The following is a 25,365-nucleotide window of genomic DNA, read 5'->3' on the forward strand; positions in this document are numbered from 1 at the left end:
ATGCCCCCTCCCTCATTTCAAGATTTGAGGCATTGTTTGAAATCAAGCTCCTAAAACCTGATGCTAAAAAAAATGTAATACCATAATCCACTGCACCTTCCCCACGTGTGTTTCAGCAAATCACGGTGCATTTCATCGGTCACATGTCTCTGAAACGATGACATCATCTGAAAACGTGCTCACATCGCATCCGGCTCTTAACAGGGAGAAGTGTGTAAATGTCGCACCCGGTCTTAAAGAGACATACACACAAATGTTGCATCAGGGTTTTAATGTGTTGATTAATTAATGCTTTAATCTGTAACATGTGACTTATGATTATGAGAAATGCATCAGACTTTCTGTATGTCTTGATAATGTTTAGACCAGGGGTGTCAAACATGCGGCCCGTGGGCCAGAACCTGCCCGCCGAGGGGTGCAATCGGGCTCACTTTCCTTCCTGTGTTCTTTTCCTTCCTTCCATCTGTCCTTCCTACCTTCCTATCTGCCTTTCTTTGTTCCGTCCTTCGTTTCTCCTTTCTGTCGTTCCTTCCATCTGTCCTTCCTCCCTTTCTTCCTTCTGTCCTTCCTTCCATCAGTCCTTCCTCTCTTTCTTCCTTCTGTCCTTCCTTCCATCTGTCCTTCCTACATTCCTTTTATCCTTTCTTTGTTCCTTCCTACCTTTCTTCCTTCCATCTGACCTTCCTCCCTTTCTTCCTTCTGTCCTTCCTTCCTCCCTTTCTTCCTTCCTTTCTTCATTCTGTCCTTCCTTCCATCTGTCCTTCCTACTTTCCTTTTATCCTTTCTTTGTTCCTCCCTTCCTTTCTTCCTTCCATCTGTCCTTCCTCCCTTTCTTCCTTCCTTCTTTTCTTCCATCTGTCCTTCCTCCCTTTCTTCCTTCCTTCCATCTGTCTTTCCTTCCTTCCCTTCTTATTTCTTTCCTTTCTTCCTTCTTTCCCTCCATCTTTTTAATGGTCCGGCCCACATGAGATGAAATTGGTCTGTATGTGGCCCTTGAATGAAAATGAGTTTGACACCTCTGGTTTAGACTGATCTAAAACTGGTACCTGAACTATTTTATTTATAAGAATATAAAAACTAATTGATTAATAATCTGATCATTTCAGTGACCGTAGTGTGATAATTGTGAGGTAAATCATATATGGGTACTACAGTACTTATCATAGTTAATTAAGGCTAAGTTTCTTTCTTTCTCTCCTAATTTATTTATACTCATTTATTTATTTATTTATTTATTCACTTTTCATTCAAAGTCACAGCTGCTTGTTTAACATTTGCCTTTGAGGTATTTATAGTAGTTTACAAGCTTATACACAACAACTCCCAAACAGCATAACCCTACCATTAAAAAAAGATATTAAAAAAGAAAATTAGCTCTATAAAAACACATAAATAAACCTGTTATTGGAATATTAGACAACCTTTTATTGCTCCATTTACACCATAGAGGAAAAACAACAAAATAAAATGCAGTGTGGAGCCATTTACCAAATAATATGACAACATGAAAACAGTATTATTATCAAGATATTTACACTGTCTGGTCTCCACTCAAGCTGATAAATTAATATTTGAATCATGCTGGAGAGTCTGTTTGAATCCAGCCTTGAACCTTCCTGCTGCAGACAAACAAACTAGGAGGACTGGAGCTGAGTATCGGTACTCTGCACCTTTTTAAGGTATTGATCGCAATAACCAAGAAGTATCAAAACCTCTCCAGTTGAACAAAAGCTGCATTCAATCCTTTTTGTACCTTGATCTAGAAAAAAAAAGACTATTTCTTTGATTTTGGTTGTAGCCAATCACAGCAAGCATTCGACCCTCTACCACAGCAGTTACTTAATACGTCTATTATATATATACCAATAATTTGAACACTTTTAAAATGTATTTGTGTAAAAATCATTAGCATTGGGAGGAGGTCAGCAGCATTTTAATGGACTGTACTTATATAGCGCCTTTCTAGTCTTTACTCAAAGCGCTTTACATTACATCTCATTCACCCATTCACACACACTGATGGCAGGAGGAGCTACCATGCAGGGTGCCAACCTGCTCATCAGGAGGAAGTTAATTATTCATTCTCATTCATACACCAATTTTGGGGTTAAGTGTCTTGCCCAAGGACACATCGACATGTGGATTGGAGGAGCTGGGAATCGAACCGCCAATTTTCCAATTGGAGGACGACCCCTCTACCTCCTGAGCCACAGCCGCCCATTTGTATCAGAGAAGATGAATAATAAGAATTCCCATTACACTGGTATCTAGTGAAGTAGGGAAAAAAGGTATTGACTGAAGTTCTTGATTGGTATCAGTATCACTTCAGGGGTCTGAATTGGTGCTGGGTATTGTTATTTTTTAAATCTTATGCCACCCAAACCAGGACAATAGTACACTAAATTACTGTATGTGGAAAGCCTGCACTGCTCAGAATAATTTAAAATAAATAATATGTAGTGTGGATCATGATGGATAAAAAAAACCTCTTGCAACAATACAACAATACAAATATACTCCTCTGCCACCTAGAGGCAGTTCTAAATACTGCAGCAGTAGTAAAACCACATTTTCCTACATTAGCTCATTACAGCAGCCGGTACTGAAGAGGTTAAATTGTTCATGTGGAGTTTTGTGGTTGAAACACAATGCAAATCAAAGCTCTAACTGTCATTGACTGTCCTTTAAAGTAATGGAGAAAAAAAAAACATGCTTGGCGTGCAGCCACTTTTTTTAAAGATGGTGTTATGAGATAATATTGTAGAGTGAATAAATCCTTTGACTTGCAGATCACGTTGTGTTTCAGCTGCAAATGTCCGCAGATCAAAGTCAGACTCACCCTGAGCATAGATAATAGAAGACGAGTGTAGAAATCATATCCAACCAGCAGAGTTTTGGTAATTTAATCTAATACATTTCTTTCTGACAGTTCATGCATGTTTTTTTTTCATGTTTCTGTCTCTTTGCAGGTGGAACAATACGGGAACCTCATCTTTCACGGGCTGGAGGGCAGCTGTCAGGAGTACATCGCCAATCTGATCGCTCGCTGCATCAAGGTACGTCTGCCAGTCCTCTAACGGGTGAAAAGACCAATTACAGCAGAGAGAAAGAGAGAGAGCGGTGCATTCGTTCAGGGTCATCCATCAGGGGTTTCAAAAGCAATTCAACCATGACTGGACCAGAATGAGAGAAGACCATTCCCCCCTGAGTTTATAAACTTCTAGAAACCTGCACTAGATGTTTGAAAGAGAAGTTAAATCTGCTGCAATGAGACAGAAATCACATGCAAAACAAAAACAGCAGCTCTGGCTCTGATGTCTCACCACAACACGATAAATCAGGTCAACGGGTCGGCTGCAGGTCAGGGATTTTTTGGGGGGGAAGAGGAAGAAGGAAAGCGTGTACAACAGGACGCTGATGCAATTTCCATTTTGGTGATTTTTGCCAGCACACCTGTGAAATATGGGAGTGCACGTGATAGAGTTTGTTCAATGGCACGTGAGCTGATGTGACAGTTTGAGGAAAATTAAGAGATTTTCAAGATCAATGTAAAACAATTAGACCCTTTTGTATTGTAGGGTTATAATTAAGACAGTTTTATTCATATCAATCTATTAAAAAATGTAGCTTCTGTCCCTCTTTTGATATGATAATTAATAATTATGATTACTGTAATTAAATAGTCCGAACTCAGACAGATATATCATTATTTGTCATTTAAGTCCATGCCTTTTTCCTCAGTTCCACCTTAGTACACCTCTATCTTTTCCACCTTTTTATATGTAAGCTAGAAAATTTTAAAAACCAAAAAAAAGGAATGATGGACATATGAAAAGAAAAATGTGTCCAGCAGCAGTTCGACTCTACTCTGACAGGGAAGGAAAAGCCCTTCCTTCGCTCTCATTCAAATTCTCCTCCTGCTTCATTTGTAGTAGTAGTAGTGGATTCGTCTTTGTTTCCATGACAACGTGCTCCCTTTTACTCATTCCCTGCACCTTCCCCAATCTCTCTCTCTCTCTCTCTCTCTCTCTCTCTCTCTCTCTCTCTCTCTCTCTCTCTCTCTCTCTCTCTCTCTCTCTCTCACTCTCACTCTCTCTCTCTCTCTCTCTCTCTCTCTCTCTCTCTCTCTCTCTCTCTCTCTCTCTCTCTCTCTCTCTCCCCTCCAGTCCAAACAGGAGGCGGGGGGGCTCGGCTGTGATGTGGTGCGGGTGGAGGTGGAGGAGAGCCTGACCAAAGAGCAGCTGCTGGAGACTTTCATCACCTGTGGTAAGGACACACACGTACACATATACTGTATAAAGTGATAATTATTCAATAATCAAAACAGTTTTCAGTAGATATATGAATCATTGCCGCTCTCTTTCACACAGCAGCAATGTGTGATGTGTCTGATGTAACTGCTTTTTCTGCAAAGCAATTTCAAACCTTCCTGTCAGCTCACCCTTTCTCTCTCCTTCTTGTTCTTCTTCCCGTCTCAGGTTTCTTGGTGCCGGCGGCGAGGTCGGGTCACACAGCTGGTCACACTGGCCGCTGTGTGGTGGTGCTGCTGGACGGACTGGAGAAAGCTGCGTCTCTGTCAGGCCTGTTGGGGGACCTCTGCCACAGCTTGGACAACAGAGGCTCTGCGACTCCACTGGTCCTCAACACCGGTAAGACTGCAGCCAGACCCAGGAGACTTAAAAGACTGGAACCAGGATTAAATAAACTATTTAAAGATAAGATAATCCCTTATTAGTCCCATGATGGGGGAATTAGGGAAGTGGGAATAAAAAATAGTAACATTATGTACAAGATATGATAATATACCGGAGTTTAATATTGAATTGCACAATTTTAAAAGTGAAAAAAATAAATACATATATAGCACATTTGAAATGAAAGTAATAGTATACCTTAAATGCTAATATTGCATAGCAGTGTACATTAAAAAGTGCAGTTTATTAAAATTATATTAAATTATATTGATACATTTTATTTGTTGAAAATCTGAGATGATGGATGCTGTGGAGCTATTTTTCTCTTCCATTCATTTACAATGTCTACCACAAGAGAGCACCAGATGACATTTATAAAATCCCACACATAGTAGCTTTAAATTGTATGATACAGAGTTTGAGTCTAGAGAGTAAAAGAAGGATGGAAAAATACTTATTTCATGTTTAACATTAAGCTGTTAAAGTGTCTTATTGCAGCTTTAACTTACCCACAAAGTTTTAATCTAAATTTAATGATATCTGCTTTCCTTTTTATTATCCTTTACATCATATCACTGCATTCTTTAGAAGACATTATTCAGTATTATGTAACCCTGATCCTCTCAGAGATTGTTTGTCATGTTGAGGGAGGATCAGTTTGATATTGATGCTTCATAGTGTCATTTTAAATAAAGCCCTTTTAATGTTGTGGCAAAATCAGAATCACTTTGTCCTATAAGTGACATAAATATATAAGATTTGGCTTGATTGCATCCTCTACTTTGACATTGAGTAAAAACTTCACTTAATAAAGAGCATCATCTTTTAAAACCCTCCAAATAAATAAATGGCTGACTAGTAAAACAACACCAACTGAATCAACTCTTTCCTTCCTTCTTTGCTCTTCATTCATTCCCTCAGGTCCCCACCATTTCCGCGAGGGCAGCTTCCTGATTGCCACGTTGTCAAAGCCCCGCCTCCAGGGCACGGAGCTCCGCCTCCAGCAGCATTTCCGCTGGGTGACTCTTCGCTGGGACCAGGAGCCGCTGCACGGCCTGCTGGGAAGGCACCTCCGCAGGAAGCTGCTTCACAAGGTCGGTCAGAGGTTCAGAGGCTGCTGCCAAAAAGAGACCCCGTGTTCAGTGTTTTCATTCATCTGCAAAACCACACCTGGGCTTCAGACATAAAACAGTACTCAGATTTTTAATATTAATTTGTGTTTAATGTGTTTTTTTACACTCCAAAAAGTTCAATTACACTGTTAAAAATATCTATTCCAGGTATTTAAAGCAAATCATTTTTATTTCAAATGTTTAATACTCAGTGGCTTCATATCCCGTTGGTGTAAGTTTCATACTGGTTCATAATGGGCTCCAAATTCGTTACGTCGCAAATCGTCCTCATATGTACACACAGACTCCGATTTAAAGTTAGCACAGAGAAACTTTCCTCCTCCAGCAGATGAAAGTGAAAATAAACTCATACATACATAAATCATTCTGCACAGAGAAGCTCAAACAAAAACATCTTTAATATGTTAATTTATACATTTTAAGAGGACTGTTTTGAGGATGGATAGTTTTTATCATTATTTTACTGGATCAAGTCTTCTCAATTTTTATCTGTGGCAAAGTTAAAGGCAAATAACTTAAAATGGTAAATGTAATCAAATACTAAATAAGTCATACATCAATTTGCTGACTAGAGTCTAGGACTGATGTGAGGATTTTAAAAAACAACAACAAAAAAAACAGTTTTATTCTAAGTTATTATGTTATTATGTACGCTGTGTACTTCTTACTGGTTAGATGCAATAACAGCAATCAGATTACCAGTTTAAACGCCAATTTACAGCTGTTATTCTTTTAGGAAACGTACCAGTTGGACTGAGTAAACAAGACAGATATCTATTAAAAACATTATTAGAAAGTAGCAAGAAAGCAATAACCAGGAAATGGCTGAGCAATGAGTGTCTGATGGTCTTAGAAATAGTAAAATGAATCTATAATTAGGAAGAATTTTCTCTGAGAGATGAAACAGAAGGATTGAGAACTTCATATTTTTCTATAATGGCACTTTTAACCCTTTATTGAGCAAGTGAATATATTTGATGACTTTCATAAAACATCCAAAATATCCTCCCAATGCTTCTCTGTGAGGTTGTAGAACCATGTGGAGTTTTTATATATAGACTTTTTGGTAAATGTTTTACCCTAGACAGGCCAGGAACCATATATGGTAACTTTATTTAGCTCGATTTGCAACATATAAAGTAAATATTTTGAGAAAAGTCATGATATATCTCCCCAATTACTCTCTAGGGTTTAAATGGCGAATTTCCAAGTTTTTTAATGAGTGTCCTATAAAGGGTTAAAAGTGGACACTTCCTCTAATTGAGGACAGCTATGGACAGGATGGACTTCCCCAAATTCAATCTACTAGCCCAGTTCCTTCCTGTTTTCTATTTTGAATGATGTATTGTGTATGTAATTTGTGTTTTTGTAAAAAATATTGTTAAAACAAAGTTGAAAACATCACATCCACGATGCTCCACCTTTTCAGTTTCCTCACCGTGTCCGTACATTTATCAGCAGGATAAAGCCAAAAAAGTGAAATATTAACTTCTTCCTTCCTGCATCTCTCGTCCTCCAGATGGGGACCGGCGTTTGGTCACCTGACGGCGTCATGGAGCGCTCGGTGTTGTGGGTGAGCCAGGTGTGGCAGCAGCTCAACGCCTGTCTGTCTCGTCTGGGGACCCACGAGGCTTTGCTCGGGCCGCAGCTCTTCCTGTCCTGCCCCGTGGTCCCCAACAACACGCAGGCCATCGTCAGGTGTGTGTGTGTGTGTATGTGTGTGTGTGTGTGTGTGTGTTTATGAAACTGTGTGTTGGTGCAGCAGAAATGCACACAAACGGGGATAACTAAAGCAAATAAAGTGACTGAATGTTTTGTGTGTATGTGTGTGTGTGTTAAAATGTGTGTTAGTGCAGCAGAAATACACACAAATGGCGATAACTAAAACAAATAAAGTGACTGAATGTTTTCTCTCTGTCTGTGTGTGTGTGTGTGTGTGTGTGTGTGTGTGTGTGTGTGTTCAGGTGGCTGGCTCGACTGTGGAACGCCGTGGTTGTCCCCCGTGTGGAAGAAGCCATCATCTCCCGGGTAACAGCCAAGCGCTCACCCTCCTCCACCACCACCACGTCTTCCTCCTCTTCTTCCTCCTCATCGCAGTTGTCGTCCCAGCGACCGTCTCCTAGCAACTGCGGGCTGAGTGCCGGCCAGCAGGCTGTGGTGAAAGCTGCCCTCAGCATCCTGGTCAACAAGGCTGTTCTCCTCGGCTGCCCTCTGCCTCGACACGGTGAGTTCACAGATGATGAAGAGGATTTATTCAAGTGTTAAAAAAATCATAAGAAATTATAAGAAAGAATGGAAAAATTCAGACAAGAAAGAAAAGATATTAATATGTCGTTTTCTTCCTCCATCCATCCTCCTCTTTAGAGATCGACAGGTACCTGCTGGAGTTTCGAGGCGGGACCTTCCCTCTGTCGGCCATCGGCTCCTTTAAAGGAAGCGGCAGCGGAGGAGGAGGAAGAAAAAGTCGGGACAGCGGCAAGTTGAGACGATCCAACACCAGCCCTCGGAAGAAAGGAAGCCCCGCCTCCAACTGGAGCTGTGGTGGTTCGTTTAGAGATGGTAAGACGTCTGCTCCAACTCAAGGGGGTTTGCAACGAAACTAATGATGTGCTCAGGTGGTACAGGAAAGGGTAATTTTACAGGGCCGTGACTGTTGAAGTGTCTCCATAGTAAGAATCACCCGAAAGGACAATCTCCTCAAACTTTTACGGGGGCAAAACGAGTCCCTGCCTTGGAGTATGTACTCTGTGCAGCCCTGAAAAATTCCTGAGTGGGGCTTGAGGTTGACTCAGTGCTTACTGGGTATACTTGTGTCGCCATGGTGATGTCTCAGTCAAAACTGTTGCCTCTAGAGTCCGGTTGGGTCCTGTCAAGGTCTTCCTCTGCAATAGAGACACAACAGCTGAGAGGACAAGAGTGAGAGATCGTTCCTGTAGAGTTCCCGCCTCCTAAATTTCCTTCCTTAATGGAAACGAGGCTTCTATCACCAACTTTGCCCCTCAAACTGCTGAATTTAATGGTTCCTTTGAAAGCCTTGTTGGCCAGTCTTGACATATTTCATGTAGAAATGTCAACTCGACTTTGGAAGATCGTTGTGCTCAGCAAACTGTCACTTTAACAATGTGCTAGTTTTTTAAAGATAGTCTACAGATCTCACTTCCAACAGTTAACATAATTTCCCCCTTTTGTAGAAAGTAGTTCACATTAAAAACTGTCTAATTTTAGTTTGGGAGTTAAACTAAACTAAATCAGTAAATAGCCTGAAATAAGCGAGGGTCAGTCAAAATGTCACTTTAACAATGTAATAGTTTTTTTTAAAGATAGTCTGCAGACCTCACTTCCAGCAGTTTTATACACTTTCACCCTTTTATAGAAATTAGTTTACATTAAAAATGCTAATTTAGTTTAGTTTTAATCAGGTCTTAACTCCCAAATAGCCTGAAATAAGCGAGGGTCAGTCAAAATGTCCTCACTGTCTTGGTCCAAAACTTAAACAGGGGGCAGCTTTGAACGACTGGAGTCATTGTTATCCCAAATAACAGGGACTTTGTTTGTGGAAAGACACATTTGAGGGAGTTTCAGTGGTAGCGATCTCAAAAACTATCAAGACAATCACTGAGAAATGTACTTTATTTTAATGAACTGACCCTTTAATGTTATTGAATTTAGCCATTTGTTCATTTACTTAGTATTGCACATTTCTTAACTGTTGTTGCCTATTTTCTAGAGATGCTGTGCTGTCTCATTGTTCTTGTAACAATGATGAAATAAAAGTACTTTGACTTTGATATATGTGTGTTTGGGATTACAGGCTCACTGTCCAGCACTGATGTCAGCTTCATTTCAAATGGCAAAATTCAGAGGTTGGTGTTTTTCTATTGATTACTATTAAGTAGTAGAAGTAGCAATAGTAGTGGTCATTTTTCCAAGCAAAAATGCCAAATATTTGCTCATTCGTAACACTCAAATGTAAGAATTTGTTGCTATTCTTGGTTTTACATTATTGTAAATACAGTATTTTATGGTTGGTTGATCTAAATCTAAATGATCTAAAGAATATATAAGACATTTCTGTGGACTCAAAGATGTTCTGATGGATGTTTTTCACCATTTTTTTGATGTCATGTCGACCAAATGATCATTGTGCTTCCATCTTTGTGTGTTTTCAGGGAGCCTGTGGGCCTGTCTGTGTTCTCTGACGATGAAACAGATTTGATCAGAGAGCTGCAGACCATGTGCTCCAGCAAGTCAGAGCCAGACATCAGCAAGGTACCGTCTCTCTCACACACTCTCTCACACACACACACACACACACACACAGAGACACAGAGACAGAGACAGACCGACCGACAGAATAAAAAGGGGTGCAGGTCAGAGCTGTTGCAGGTTGTTGCAACAGCAGTCTTACTAGAATTATTTAATTATTTAGGAACATAAAAGCAGATGTTAAAATAGATTTACAGTGATACAGATGTTACATTACAGCCTCTGGCTTTAAAGCAGCATCAACATATTAAAAGACTGTAGTCTGACTGTTTCACACTGTAATGTAGTAGCTACCGCACATCAAAATAAGCTCCTCTGCAGTCAAAGGGATTCTTGCTACGAGCTACACAAGCAGCAACCATACAGCTATACAGCTTTCAAAGTGGCTTTTGACTGAGTTGTTAATGCTGTGCCTGAAACACGTCCCTTTACCTATAAGGAAATGTTCTTTTGGCTTCCTCGACTCATCCATCCGGGGTTGCTTTGTGTTTAAGTGTCTCTGTGGAGCTTTGATGGTTTTTTTAGCGCCTCATTTAACCGGATTTCTCCACATTCAGCATCAACTCGCCTGCAGTCATGAATCCAGATTTAATGTTCGAGGTCATATTTCCTCACTGCAGGCTTGTTTCCATTTTGAGATCCATTTTGTGCCACTGCATCCGAGGGAACATGAGCTTGTTAACAGTGGCAACCTGATGACGTCAATAATGGCGTGGTGATATTTAAATGTAACTAGTCATTGAAATGATGCATTTTAATTTGATGGGGGGTTTTTTTGTGAATTTGTGAGCATGTTAAAATGCTAAAAATAAGTAGCTTTGACTTTGGAAATGACCCAAAAAAAAAAAAGAATTGACAGCACCACTGCCTACGTAGGCCACTAGATGGCGATCTGAGTGCCATGTGATTAAGAAAAGCTGCTGTAACTGGAAGATATACTCTATCCTGACAGAGTAATACATGAAATTGGACCTTTGACTACCGCTGTGCGTCTCCGCCATCCAGGAAAAATACAAAGCAAACCTCCTCAGAAAACAGTGCTGCTGTACAGAAGCCGCTCAGCTCCTAATTACTCTGACATTTCCAAACAATCGGCTTTAAGGTGACGTGTTTAGACTCCGTAATTCATCGCTGTCATCCTTCCAAATATAGAGGCGTTATTTGTGTGTGTCTGGAGCATTTCACTTGACATTTACCTTTTTTAACGAGTGCTTTTTAAAATGATGATGTAGTAAACCTGGCTTGGATTTCAGAGGATATAAGGGGGTCAAGTAAGCCATTAGGGTTTATTCATACTACGAACTGTAATTACCTATTTGGTTGAAGTTCTCCAGGAGAATCAGCAGGGAGTCTTGATGTCCGGAAAACCACCTCACCTCGTACAGTTTATCTGTTCTTATCGAGGGCTAGAGCTGTTCATCTGGCTGATTTTGGTTTTGAAGACTGTCAAAAATGATAAATGATTCCAGTTCAGCTGCTTAGAGGTTTCATGGGTGTGAGTCTGCTGACTTATCTGTAAATATTCCACCAGTCCCGACCCTTTTAAATATGTCCAAAACCTCCACCCATGTTCTTTTGATAATCTACTGACTCATTTTTTAGCATTTTTTTCAGAGATACTTTACTGACCATCCCAAATATATGATGTCTTTGCAGCTTGTTTTTAAATTAGCAGTATCAGAATCCTCTAATCTTAGACTTTGACCCCGACACTGATGATCACCAACATCCCACCCAGTAATTTAAGTTTAAGTAATGACAGTGTTCTCGTGTCGCTCGGTGGCTGAATACTCAACAATACAAGCCAGACGTCGATGATGATCTCTGCTGAGGTTTTTTACTACCTGCTGCTTAATGTCCGCTCTTCATCTTTACGTCCCACAGATCTCTCAGGCCAAAGACGACTTGATCCTGTTCTCCAGCTCTCCCAGTGGAGCCACGCCGCCTCAAAAGGCAGAACAGGAAGCCGCCGTCCAGCAGCGACCGCAGACGGTGAGCCTCAAGAAAGAATCCAAAGAATCAGAGTGAAAAATACAGCAGTGATCAGCAGCTCAGCGTCACACCAAGAAAAATAAGATTTATATGATCCATGAGGAGACATTTATATTGTTGTAGCAGTAAAAACTATCATGATCTACATATAAACATGCACACTTTCTAAACATTTTGATATTTTAAAGGAAATCACATAAAATTGTCTGAGTAAAATATGAGATTGATTGAAATACTATTTTTTCTCTACTTCTTTGTTGTACTGTCACCTCCTCACCTCATAGCTCTAGTTACTTGTCAGAAGTGTATTTAGCAATTAACTGGCAAAGCGAAATGTTTTAGGAATATGCTAAAACATATTTAGCAAATCAGAGTAAAAGCAGTGAAATACTTCTGTAGTTATTGGTGCTTCAAGGTGCAAAAATGACTCCTAGTGCAACAGCCTGATTGTACATGTAAATATTAGAACAACTAAAAGAAGGGCTTCTATAATTACTTATTGCCTTAAAGACACCTCAGTTATGAATATATTGTGTCGGATATGTTGATTTTTTTGTTACTTTTTAAGTTAGAAATTCTCAAAATGGCATCTTCTCCTTCTCCCTCTTTGAAAATATACAAATATACAAATAGTGCTCATTTCAAGATGTCTCTTAATTTACTGAGAAGTCTTTTCTCAGCGTATGTGCACTTCTCGGAGGCTTCACACATCTGGATCACAACTGGCTCCAGACTAGTTGTGACGTCACAAATTAAACCTGCATGTGTTGAACTCATATTTACAGACTCCAGACTTTCATGTAAAAATCAATTCTAGTGTGAAACATCATTCAGCTTAGAGAAACTCAAACATTTAAAACTGAAGGAAGAGATTCTGATGTTCTCTTTGGAAAGCACCAACCTTTAACAAATCCTGTTATCATCACTCACAGCATGATGACTCACATCTTAAATGAATGTGTCTGATTGTTTTGTTCAACGTCTAAATCATGTGTTTTTGTTGTTACCTCACACATAATTGACCTGAAGTGTATTAGCAGTTTGAAGACTGTAGTTTGTCATTACTGCAGGTTGCACTGGATGTACTATAAGAGCTCTTTATAGCATGTTTTAATCTACATTTACTGTATGATTAAGGTTGTAAAATACCATGAAAAGAATGTATTGATTATTTTAATTGCAATTATTTTATATTCATATATAAAAAAAACAGTATTTCACCATCAAAATTAAGCCACAACCCACAGGAACAAAAACTATTACCACTATTACCATTTACTATTACTACCAATGAAGACCAGATGTGCAGATTCTTTCAATTACACTACAATAAACACACATTTAGTACCAGAGACAGACTTTAACCAGCCTACAGAGATCATTTGATTTGTTTTTCTCAGTTTTAATATAAGCTTTGTAGATTTTATGGTCATTTTGATCTTGTTTTTTTGTCGCACTGAAGAAAAACACTAAGTTTAGAAGTTGAATCTATCTCTTTTTATAATGGAATTATTTTATGTTTTGTGTATTTTGCTGCCTTGTGAAGCACTTTGTAACTTTGGATTCTCTATAAATAAAGATTATTATAATGCACAATGATCTTAAAATATTAATCTGTAGGTCCAAACTGCAATTTATACCCTTTCCAGTAGGTGGAACTGTTTTTAAGCATACAAAAATCATCCAACTTCAGATTAAAATAACTCTAAACTCACCAAACTCTCCCTCTCCGTCTCCTCCTGCAGACCTCCACCCGTCAGTCCAGCCGCAGCAGCTCCAACCAGGCAGCCGTCCAGAGCAGCGACCGGCGTTCAGGCCCTCGCGCCAAATCGCAGCTCCCCGTCCCCAGCAGCAGGGGGCAGCAGCACACACGAGCCTCCACTACATCCACTGCTGCCGCCGCCTCCTCCAGCAGCAGCAGCAGCATCAACAATAACAGCAGCAGCAGCCCGAGCCGAACCCAAACGCCTCCCAGCCGCAGCAGAACTGCCAACAGCAGCAGCAGCAAATCAAAGCAGGCTCCACCAAACAGCAGCAGCAGCAACAACAACTACTACCGCAACAACATCAACAACCAATCACACGAGGACATCTGGATCCTCCACAGAGACCTGCATGAAAACAACAACAACAAATAGACATCTTCCTCCTCTTCTTCCTCATCCTCCTCTTCTTCTTCCTCCCATAATTCCGCTGTGAAACTCCCTCCATGATGTAAAGACTAGGTACCTGACAACCTTTGACTTTTAGTATTTGTACTTGTTATCTGTACTTGTTACACTGTACTACAGTTGTGTACTTGGGGACCATAGTTTTATTCTATTAAACAGTATTTGAAGTATTTGATCGTTTAAAATCGGGGTGGATTAAAAAACGAGAAAAAAAAAAGAGGGTTTGGTACGAGTTTAACGCAGGGGGTTAAAAACGACAGAAAAGGTCATTTTACAGAAAGGTTACTTTAACGTTGCCTTATTCCAGTGTTTTAACCTGTGAGACAGTATTTAGCTGATAAGAAATAGTGCAAGAATTTACTGAGATAGAAGTATTTGCCTGGTGGAAACAGTATTTTTTTGTGTACTTTTAAGTGAAATACTATATTTCTCTCACTGGGATAAGGCTATTGAAGAGTAACTGAAACTTCTTACAGCTGTTACCTTTTTAGTGAAAAAGTGTTTTTGGATCAAAGAAAGAAACAAGCAGGTTTTTAATTTTCTTTTTTTTTTCTCTTTTGTTTTTTTTTCTTTCTTTTTGCTATTAAGTATTTTGAGATATTCAAGTGTTTTATCTTTAAATAGTTGCAAGGTTGGTTTAAATACTGTTGAAATTAATCAGGGTTTTACCAAATATATTTGTAAATAAGAATTAGTAAGTTTAAATGCTCTATAGATTGGTGTATGTGGTATGATGCTTGTACAGTGATGAAAAAACCTTAAAAAGCAAAAACTGCTGAAAAAAATAAAAATAAATTACACACACACACGAAAAAAAAAATGAAACATGTACATAGTGTTTGTAAAAGTTTGGTTCTGAACCCTTTCACTTGTTTCAAAGTGAAGGGGATGTGGCAATAAGTAATAGAACTGTATAAACACAGGATGTCCTCTGTCAACTGTAAGCCATAATAAATATTTTAAATGCCCATCATTTCCCCCGAGTCATGGTTCAATTTACCCCCCGCTGAGCCCGACGGTGTAACTCACAAACTTCTTTCTTTTCTTTTCATGCTTCTCATTAAATCACTGTGTTCTCCGTATGTTTTTATTTTTAAAGAAAAAAGGTCAAGTTTTATTTTAAGTGGACAGTATATAAATATATATATAAATAAATAAATATATCTATACATATGTACAGGAGAGATTTTAGTCAACCTATGATTTTGATCTGTACGATAGTTGTTTGAGGTTGTCTTTCAAGCACAAACATTAAAATGGCACTGTAAAAAAAACCCCATCAGCCTTTCTGTTCTTTTAATTAATGGTTTTTCATTTTTTTGACTAAAATACAAGTCCTGATAAATAATGATTATATTTAAACTTGCGCACACACACACACACACACACACACACTTCTTTCTTTTTGGATTTTGGGGCTCTGTAGTATCTGATCACTATTAAAAAGGTTAAATTCCTGTTGATTTTCTTAAGTTCAGACATTGTTAATCAGATGCTCAGGTTGTTTTTTTTGTGGTATAATTTTGTGTATGTTCTGCATTTCCACTTTCTCTAAATCTAATCTCATTTAGTCTAATCTGCTTTCGAATTTCCTACATTCCCCAAAGTGGTCACCATCGACTCCCAGAGAAGAAATGTGGATTTTTTAATATCTTTTTATATATCTTTTTTTTTTTCTTCTGAGTTGTATCTGGCAACCGTGGTGACACTAAAAACAGAAAAAGCATCAGCTGATTCCCAGTTTAATACTACAAGACTCTGGAAAAGTGACAAAATAAAATACTGTTGTATTCCCAACAGTCAGTATGCATACTAAAAAAAAAAAAAAACCTTCTGTTGTACACAATTGATCTTAAAGACGACGAAATCTCTGCACAACAGAGTAGTGACAGATGTGTGGGATGAATGTGCAACCAAAAATGAAAGAGGCTCCCACACTCTGTCTCGCTCATTGATTTATTGAGAGTTGTAAATGAAAGAAGTATGGTACTTGTAGATGGGAAAATCTACATAAATTGCAGAAAGATGGTGAGACGCCTACAGAAAGATCCAGGAGAACAAAAATAAAGTATAAAGAGAATCTGACTGAAAATATTGATCAACATTAATTCAGTCTGGATGCTCTGATGTGTCTAAACTATTTTAATATTATAAATATTAATAAATGACTGGACAGCTGCTGCTTCACACTGATAAAAAACTATTTTCTGAACAAGTGGAAACATGATGTCTTTGAGTGTGTGTGTGTATGTTCCTGTTTACATGACTTTATCGGGCCCCAAACCTGACATCCACCTACATTGTGGGGAGTCACTCCATTACTGGGATCAAATGTTGAGTGTGTGTGTGTGTGTGTGTTCCTGTTAACATGACTTATCGGGCCCCAAACCTGACATCCACCTACATTGTGGGGACTCTGCTCCATTACTGGGATCAAATGTTGAGTGTGTTCGTGTTCCTGTTAACATGACTTATCGGGCCCCAAACCTGACATCCACCTACATTGTGGGGAGTCTGCTCCATTACTGGGATCAAATGTTAAGTGTGTGTGTGTGTTCCTGTTTACATGACTATTGGGCGCCAAACCTGACATCCACCTACATTGTGGGGACTCTGCTCCATTACTGGGATAAATGTTTACTTGGGATATTATGTTTTTGGCTCAGGTCATAAGGTCATTAGATCAGAAGTAGAAAGTCTGTAAAATTGGAATTGAAGTGAAATTCTGATCAAGATTCAATTAGTATTTAGTAGATGCATATATTTAGTCTGTAGTATGGAACTAGGGCACAATTAATACCCTGTGTTTTGACTCTATTGCATGATGAAAATGCTCCTTCTGCTCTTTTCTATGTTGGACACAGAAAAAAGCAAGAAATACAGCACGACCAAAAGTCTCTGGACAGTTTAGTTATGTGTACTTGTGTTTTTTTTAAAGGTTTGGGCTCTTAAAACAGCTCGACTGACCTGACTTTAACCTCCATCCAACATCTTTGGGATGAACTGGAACATCAGTGTTGACCTCACTAAAAGCTCCTGTGGCTGAACGGGAACAGCCAGGTTACAAAACGTGGCAGAAAGCCTGAAAGCAGAAAGAGTGAAGGCTGTTACAAGCAGCAGATTCATGTTTGTGTTTTTTTTTTTTTTTTTTTTTGGAAGGAGATGAGCCATGATTGCATATGGGTTTAATTTTCCCCACATATTTTTTTTGGCCACATAGTGTATTGAGAAGAAGCGTGTACGTCAGAGTCGGTATCGAAGTGAGAAAAAGTCACAAACGCCTCACAAACAAGACACAGGTGTACAAAAATAAAAACAGATTTCCCCAAAAGATTAAAAAAAATGAAACCAGCACACACACACAAAAAAAGACACAAACATGCAGAAAATTCTCAAAATCTTTAGTTTTACTGGAAATATAGTTGATTGAACAAATACATTTATACATTTTTTGGACATTTGTGTCCCTTTCCTATGAATAAGAAACAAGAAACAGCTTTTTTTTCTTAATTTACACTGTAAAAAAATCTGTCACAGTTAACACATCAAGGCATTTCTCCATTGTACCTTAATTTTCTGCATTGCTTCTATACAAAACTATTATTCAGTATGGTAGGAGAAACACGCTCTTCCCTCAACCAAAGCAGAAAAACATTAGGGGAGGGGGGAAGGGGGGGTGTTCAATATGGTTTCCAGTTTCAGAGGGAAGTACAGACAGGAAGTTAAAAAATGGTAAATGCTGGTTTTGCGTTTATACAGCAGTGGCTCTGAAAAAATATTCATTTCAAATAGAAAATATACTTTTAAGATGAATTATTCCCTTCTCCCTATTATTCATCAAGTATGAAAAGGCTGAACAGTTAAAGTAAAAAGCATAATTTGTTATCAAAAAAAGGTCACAATTCTACATCTACGCTTTATTTTTTATTTTATTATTGGAAGAATTGAAGAAACTGTTGTACAGCGTTCAACCATTCGACTGTTTCCTTGCTGTGAAAGCTCTCGAGTACCTCAGGGTGTCTCTAAAGTGCATACAGATCGAAAAATAAGGGTATCAGTCATTGCTCGTTAGTGACGTCAGACAACAACGTCACCGTTCCCATATGCATGTGTGTGTGTGTGTGTGTGTGTGTGTGAAGTCACTGCAGGGTCAGACCACTGATACAGAAATGAATATTCAGAAGAGACTTGAACGCAACACGTGAAGCCACTGTAGAAATCTGTACTTCATTCTCAAGAGTAGCTGTTTAACCCTCCTGTTGTCCTCGAGTCAAGGAAGGAAAGGAGGGAAGGAAGGGAGGAAGAAGGAAGGAAGGTAGGAGGGAGGGAGGAAGGAAAGTCCTACCTTCCTTGTATTAACCCTCCTGTTGTCCTCAGGTCAAGGAAGGACAGGAGGAAGGGATGAGGAAGGGAGGAAGGAAGGAAAGAAAGGAGTAGGGAGGTAGGAAAAGAGGAAGGAAGGAAGGAAGGTAGGAGGGAGAGAGGAAAGAAGGAAGGGAGGAAGGACGGAAGGAAGGGAGGAAGGATGGAAAGAAGGAAGTGAGGAAGGTAGGGGGAGGAAGGATGTACAGAAGGACAGAGGAAAGAAGGAAGGGAGGAAGGACGGAAGGAAGGAAGGAATGAAGGAACAGTCAAAACAGACGGGGTCAATTTGACCCGGGAGGACGATACAAAGGTTAATAAAGCTTTGATCTCTCTTTTTATCTTGTAAAATATATGGATTTAAAATTTAAAATAGCAATATAAGGAATATATTTCTGACTGAGGAAGACTTGTAGGTTTGTAGAAATGTAGCTAATATAATTAAAATGAGCTTTGTTTCAGTGAGACAGTAATGTAATCCTTTTAGTGCTATTTAATTGATTTTTCCATCCAGCATCTCTTCTGCCTATCAATCTTTTAAATATATTATAGCATGTTAGCAGTACTTTGATGCTTACTCTGTGGCTCATGTTACATCAGCCTGTGGTCAACATTATGGCCATACATTGAGTTCAGTTGTTATTTTTCCTCATGCACTTTGTTTCTGTCATCAGAGAGCTGAATGTGTATAAAATAATGATTTGAACCTGTTTAAAAGACAAAAAAAACCCCAGTAATTCCTGCACAATCTAATCCTATTTTTATGCTTCAGATTAGTCTAACAAGGTTTGGTTAAGCCTTACATATTGTTCAGGTCAAATTTAAATCTTTTTTTTTTACACTTGAGAGCAGCAGAAATACTCTAAACATCATTATGTCAACCTGAACAAAATAATCTCAACTTTATTAATATTTGTCTGCAGCTGATACAGTTGTGTATCTGTAGGTTGGTCCAGGTTGTGAATGTCTTTTTCTCCATGAAGAACTCTCTCTCTGCTCTCTTAATGAAAGATTACTCACCCATTTATTAATGACTGATGAGATATTTATGAACTAAAAATAGATTTGTGGCTCAGAGGTTTATTATAGAGACTAATTATGAGGTGATACTATGAATATGAACAGTATATAAGGATTAAAAACTAAGTTAAGCTTTGTTTTCCTCATCTATAATGAAGCATAGGACGAAATATTGATTAAAGGCCAAAACTGATAACAAAAGACATTAGATTTGATGCTCATAGTTACATTTTCTGCTTCAACTACAACGTGAGATTTTTACAGTGGCTGCGTTTGTGTGTCGGCTCAGTGTATATTCTTCTGTGAACAGTTTTCTACAAAAACAGCTTCTTATTGTTTAATGGATGATGATTATCTAGTCAGTCTAGAATGAAACCTCCACTTCCTGTTATTGCCAGTGCATTTGGCCATTTATATATAGAGTTAAACAATCTGACAGAATCAGAAATAAGCTGGCTTGCAAAAAAAGATATTATATATTTCCCGCTTTTTCAAAGCAAATATAGATTTTTTTTGGGCTTCAGGAGAAAAAAAAACCTCTAGATGGACTGAAGAAGCCCTTATACAGTTAGTCCAGCACCAGAAGGCACTTGAAATGGTTTTTAACCCTCCTGCTGTCCTCGAGTCAAGGAAGGAAGGGAGGAAGGGAGGGAGGGAGGGAGGAAGGATGGAAGGAGGGGAGGAGGGAAGGAGTGAAGGAAGGAAAGGAGAGAGGAAGGAAGGAAGGAAGGAAGGAAGGAAGGAAGGAAGGAAGGAAGGAAGGAAGGAAAGGAGGGAGGAAGGGAGGAGGGAAGGGAGTAAGAAGGGAGGGAGGAAGGAAGGATGGAAGGGAGTAAGAAGGAAGGGAGGAGCGAAGGAAGGAAGGAAAGGAGGGAGGAAGGAAGGGAGGAAAGGAGGGAAGGAAGAAAGGAAGGGAGAGAGGAAGGCAGGAAGGAAGGAAGGAAGGAAGGACGGAGGGAGAAAGGAAAAGAGGAAAGGAGTAGGAAGGAAGAAAGGAGGGAAGGAAAGAAGGAGGGAGGGAGAGAGGAAGGGAGGAAGGAAGTAAGGAAGGAAGGAACAGACGGGGTCATTTTGACCCGGGAGGACGACACAAAGGTTAATAAAGTGTCCAGTTTGAAGCCAGGTGAGTTTGGGGGTCTGTCATGTGCTTCACTAACATTTGATTACTTCTCCCTGCTGCACAAACATACACATAACTAAACTTATATATTCATATTTTTCTAATTTCGTGACAGATTTACACCAATAGCTTTAATTTCTACAGTTTTGTGCAGCCGCCATATTTAAATTCACCTACAAACCAATGTTTATGTTTAAATTTTAAATGCAATGTTTAAGTTTTGCACACATAATTTAACATTTTATTGCCCCTCACACATTTTGCGCTGTACATACCTGATTTTTTTTTTTTTTTTTAATATTCATGTAGAATTTAAACACTAGGATTTATAACGCAGGGCTGTTACAATACAATACAAACTATCACAGACTCTTTCTGTTACAAATGAGCAACTTCTTCCCTTTTTTTTTTCTTCCAGTCATGACCTTTATATAAAAGATTGGATTTTTTTTGTTAATAAATTAGCTCCATAGCTCCGCCTCCATGTGTGACAGCAAAACATCATGGAGGACTGACTTTCTTTACACCAGCTGAGTGTGTAGCCCGATGCTCTTTATTGTATATCATGCTATGTTGCATTCATGTGTATGTGAAAAAGTGTGTGTTTTAGATGACTATGTGGATCCAAATGTGCACTGTCAGCTTTATTGCTAACTTTATTGTTCCATTTGTCAACTACAAGATAGAAAATTTGACTTAAAATGTTTATCTTGCATATTTTTGGATTTTTTTCCTACAAAATTTTCTGTCTCCATGCCTGTGTGTGTGTGTGTTTGTGTGTTTTTGTGTGTCTGGCCGGTTAGAGTCGGGTGTCGTGCACGTCGTCCTCGGCTTCCTCCGGCAGCGATGAGATCTTGGCGGTCGGCGGCGGCGCTCGCTTGCTGGAGTTGAGGCGGTTGAGCGCTGGGAAGAGGCGGAGGCGGTCGGCGGGGCTCATGGCCTGTTTCAGGTGACTCGTCTCATTCAGCAGCTTCTGGATGGAGTCGTAGCTCTTCATGGAGCTGCCCTCGATCATCTGGATGAGAGAGGGAGGGAGGGGAGGGGGGGAGAGAGAGAGAGAGAGAGAGAGAGACAGAGGCAGAGGCAGAGACAGAGACAGAGAGACAGAGAGAGAGAGAAAGAGTGAGAGAGACAGAGACAGAGACAGAGGGAGAGAGAGAGAGAGGGAGAGAGAGCGAGTGAGAGAGAGAGAGAGAGAGAGAGAGAATTCAATTATGTTCCATATATTTTAACATCAGCAGTGTGAAGATTAAACTTTTGCTTCAGTTTTGTAAACACTGTAACCTGTCTGTGTTGTTGCTTCCTTTTCTGACTTTTTAATCTTTCTGTTTGTTCTCTGTCTTTCCATCTTTTCCATCCTCTTCCTTTTTCTGTACTTTTTGTATTTTTCTTTCCATGTTTCACTCTCTTTCTGCCTCTCTTTTGATCTTTCTGTCTCTTTCCTTTTTGTCTTTCTTTCTTTCTTTCTTTCTTTCTTTCTTTCTTTCTCTCTCTCTCTTCAGTTTCTGTCCCTCTGTCTCTTTCTGTCTTTATTTTAGTCCTTCTGTTTCATTTCTCTTTTAGTCTGCCTCTTTCTTCTCTGTCCTTCTTTCTTTCAGTCTTTCTGTCTCTTCAGTTTCTGTCCCTCTGTCTCTTTGTCTTTTTCTTTCTTTCCATATACTTGCCTCTTCCTTTTCTGCCTCTCTTTTAGTCTGTCTCTTTCTTTTCTGTCTTTTAGTCTTTCTGCCCTGTTGTCTTTCTTTTCATATTTTTCTCTCTTCCTTTTCTACCTTTCTTTTCCTGAGGTCACCTCCCTCATGTTACTGTCACGCCATCTGTTGTTCCAACACAAACCCCCATTACCTTCATACAAACACACACTGCAGCACACACACGTGCACCCACACAGTCTGCCTCAGGGAACCTTTTTCTTTTTTCTTTTTTTTTTTTTTTAAATCATTTGATATCAGGCCAAGTTTATTGAGTTCATGAATATCTCAAAAACACCTGAGCGTTAAAAATGTGGATGAAACGCCAAAAAACTGTCTTGGCACAATTTGAATTACTTTAATGTGAGACTTTTGAATTTTGAAATGTCATTAAAAAAAAAAAAACAACTCACCAGGAATGATTGACACTCCAGCAGCGGCTCCACTCTGTGCTCTGATAGGATGACGGTGCAGCCGGAGAACACCTGCTTCAACGTCTTCCTCAAGACCTGCAACGTTCTGCACACACACACACAATCATCATCATCATCATCGTCGTCATCATCATCAAAGGCCATCTCTCTCCATTGCCAGAACATTAGCTTAGCGTTCTGTTCCTGTTGAGGTTGACATGAAAGAGCAGGCAGCGTTTGGCCTCGGGTCAAACTAGATTGCTCATTACAGGCTTCATTTACCATCATGACCCTCTTCCTCCACCCCCACCCCCCACTCCCAACATCCCCTTCCTACCCCGCCTCCACCCACCCAACTTCTGCACAAACGCTTACATGCAAACACACACACGCTCCCACGTACAGTAGGTCAAAATGACTGAAAGCACTCTAAATGATCACCATATGCAGTGATGGGAACACATGTTGGACTTTGGGTGGCTGCTGCTGCACTGTGACCTCATGTTACAGGACATCACACACACACACACACACACACACACACACACACACACACACACACACACACACACACACAGAAAATACACACAGCAGTGAACAGAAAACAAATACATACTTTAAAAAGGATATGCTTGGCGATTTCCAATATTTTTTATTCTTCTCAACAATGAACAGACTCTACTTTCCACTACTGTGTGTGATATAGATAACCTCATCCTGTTACGACTCTCTGGAGGAACATGTCGCTTAGTGCAGCGTTGTGACTCACTGATGTGTGTTTTTTAATAGTTTTCAGACATTAACTGAGGTCAACAGCACAGAGGAGTACGATACGTCAGGCTTTAGATACTCATAAAATGTATCTTAGTTGGTTTAGTGCTTTTTTATTGTTTGCAAGTACTTTTTATTTTCCTGTTTTTATCTGCCTTACTTTACTTTACCTTAATTTCAGTTCCAATTTAACACTTTAAACCATATTTAACCTTTGTGTCGTCCTCCCGGGTCAAATTGACCCTGTCTGTTTTGACTGTTCCTCCCTCCCTCCCTCCCTCCCTCCCTCCTTCCTTCCTCTTTTCCTTTCTCCCTCCCTCCCTCCTCCTTTCCTTCCTTTCTTCCTTCCTACCTTCCTTGTTTCCTCTGTCCTTCCTTCCTTCCTCTTTTCCTTTCTCCCTCCCTCCCTCCCTCCCTCCTTCTTTCCTTCCCTCCTTCCTACCTTCCTCCCTTCCTCTTATCCTTTCTCCCTCCCTCCGTCCTACCCTCCTTCCTCCGTCCTTCCTTCTTTTCTCCGTCCTTCCTCCCTTCCTTCCTTCCTTTCGTCTGTCCTTCCTCCCTCCCTCCTTCTCACTTCCTTTACTTCCGCCCTTCCTTCCTTCTTCCTCCCTTCTTTCTTTGACTTAATTCCAATTTAAAGCTTTTAATCATATTTAAATGTCTTTTTTTTATTTTTTCCATGTGTTGCTTTTATATCCTATTTTGATGCATTTTCAGTTATATGTAAAGCACTTTAAATTGGCTTGTTGTTAAAATGTGCTACACAAAAATAAATTTGCCTTGTACATGAGATTTGTTGATTTAAAAAAAAGAAAAAGAAAATCACCAAACATATCCATTAATTAGGTCAAGATCTGATCGTGCAGGAAGTCCATTCAGAAGTCCAGAACAAGTTTGAACTTCAACTAATTTAGTCTAATTATTTTAATTTGAACTACTTTCCAATGAATCCAAATCCCCATGGAAACTACAAACAGCTTGTCTTGTTGGCAGAAATCTCAGAAACTAACATCTTAAAAAATCTGGGCTAATAAAACTAAAAACCATCCAGATGGATACCACGAGAGGTAAGTGAGAATTTGTTCTGTAATTTGGGTGAAATGAGCCTTTAAAGAGGACACATGCATACAGTAGCCAGCAGGTCTTAGCTATGCACTATGCTCTCATGAAGGAAGCTCAGAGAGAGAGAGAGAGAGAGAGAGAGAGAGAGAGAGAGAGAGAGAGAGAGAGAGAGAGAGAGAGAGAGAGAGAGAGAGAGAGAGAGAGAGAGAGAGAGAGAGAGAGAGAGAGCTTCCTTTTCTGACTTTCTTTTTGTCTTTTCGTTTCTTCCATTTCTGTATTTTAGTCTGTTTCTTCCACCTCTGTCTTTCTATCTTTCCATCTTTCGGCCTCTTCCTTTTTCTGTACTTTTTGTATTTTTCTTTCCATGCTTCACTCTCTTTCTGCCTCTCTTTTGATCTTTCTGTCCCTTTCCTTTCTGTCTTTCTTTTAGTCCTTCTGTCTGTTTCATTTCTCTTTTAGTCTCTTTAGTCTTCCCTTCTCTGTCCTTCTTTCTTCCAGTCTTTCCAGTTTCTGTCCCTCTGTCTCTGTCTTTTTCTTTCTTTCTATCTTTCCATCTCTTTCCATCCATTTTCTGCCCTTCTTTCAGTATTAGGTGAATTTTCAATCCAGTTGAAGAATATAATAATGTCTGATTCTGCAGAATGTTGGATATAACCTTTTAAACAAATGTCAC

General features: G+C 39.4%; 2 protein-coding genes across 2 annotated transcripts in view; one reads left to right on the top strand and one right to left on the bottom strand.

Annotated features, from left to right (window-relative positions):
* The window catches only part of cttnbp2 (cortactin binding protein 2), a 110,516-nt gene extending 95,192 nt beyond the window's left edge, over positions 1-15,324 (top strand). Inside the window, exons 13-23 of the mRNA XM_053318892.1 lie at positions 2,970-3,056; positions 4,167-4,266; positions 4,479-4,649; positions 5,616-5,788; positions 7,347-7,525; positions 7,792-8,051; positions 8,192-8,386; positions 9,639-9,690; positions 9,997-10,096; positions 11,978-12,085; positions 13,831-15,324. Coding sequence (XP_053174867.1) covers positions 2,970-3,056; positions 4,167-4,266; positions 4,479-4,649; positions 5,616-5,788; positions 7,347-7,525; positions 7,792-8,051; positions 8,192-8,386; positions 9,639-9,690; positions 9,997-10,096; positions 11,978-12,085; positions 13,831-14,223 — 1,818 coding nt within the window. The 3' untranslated portion in view covers positions 14,224-15,324. The remainder of the gene's footprint in view (positions 1-2,969; positions 3,057-4,166; positions 4,267-4,478; positions 4,650-5,615; positions 5,789-7,346; positions 7,526-7,791; positions 8,052-8,191; positions 8,387-9,638; positions 9,691-9,996; positions 10,097-11,977; positions 12,086-13,830) is intronic.
* Positions 15,325-21,557: 6,233 nt separating this feature from the next.
* cftr (CF transmembrane conductance regulator) overlaps positions 21,558-25,365 on the bottom strand; it is a 52,122-nt gene continuing 48,314 nt past the window's right edge. The window contains exons 25-26 of the mRNA XM_053318895.1: positions 22,860-22,965; positions 21,558-21,773 (exon numbers count right to left, since the gene is read on the bottom strand). Coding sequence (XP_053174870.1) covers positions 21,558-21,773; positions 22,860-22,965 — 322 coding nt within the window. The remainder of the gene's footprint in view (positions 21,774-22,859; positions 22,966-25,365) is intronic.

Source organism: Scomber japonicus, chromosome 5 (genome assembly GCF_027409825.1).
Source record: "Scomber japonicus isolate fScoJap1 chromosome 5, fScoJap1.pri, whole genome shotgun sequence".
Classification (NCBI taxonomy): domain Eukaryota; kingdom Metazoa; phylum Chordata; class Actinopteri; order Scombriformes; family Scombridae; genus Scomber; species Scomber japonicus.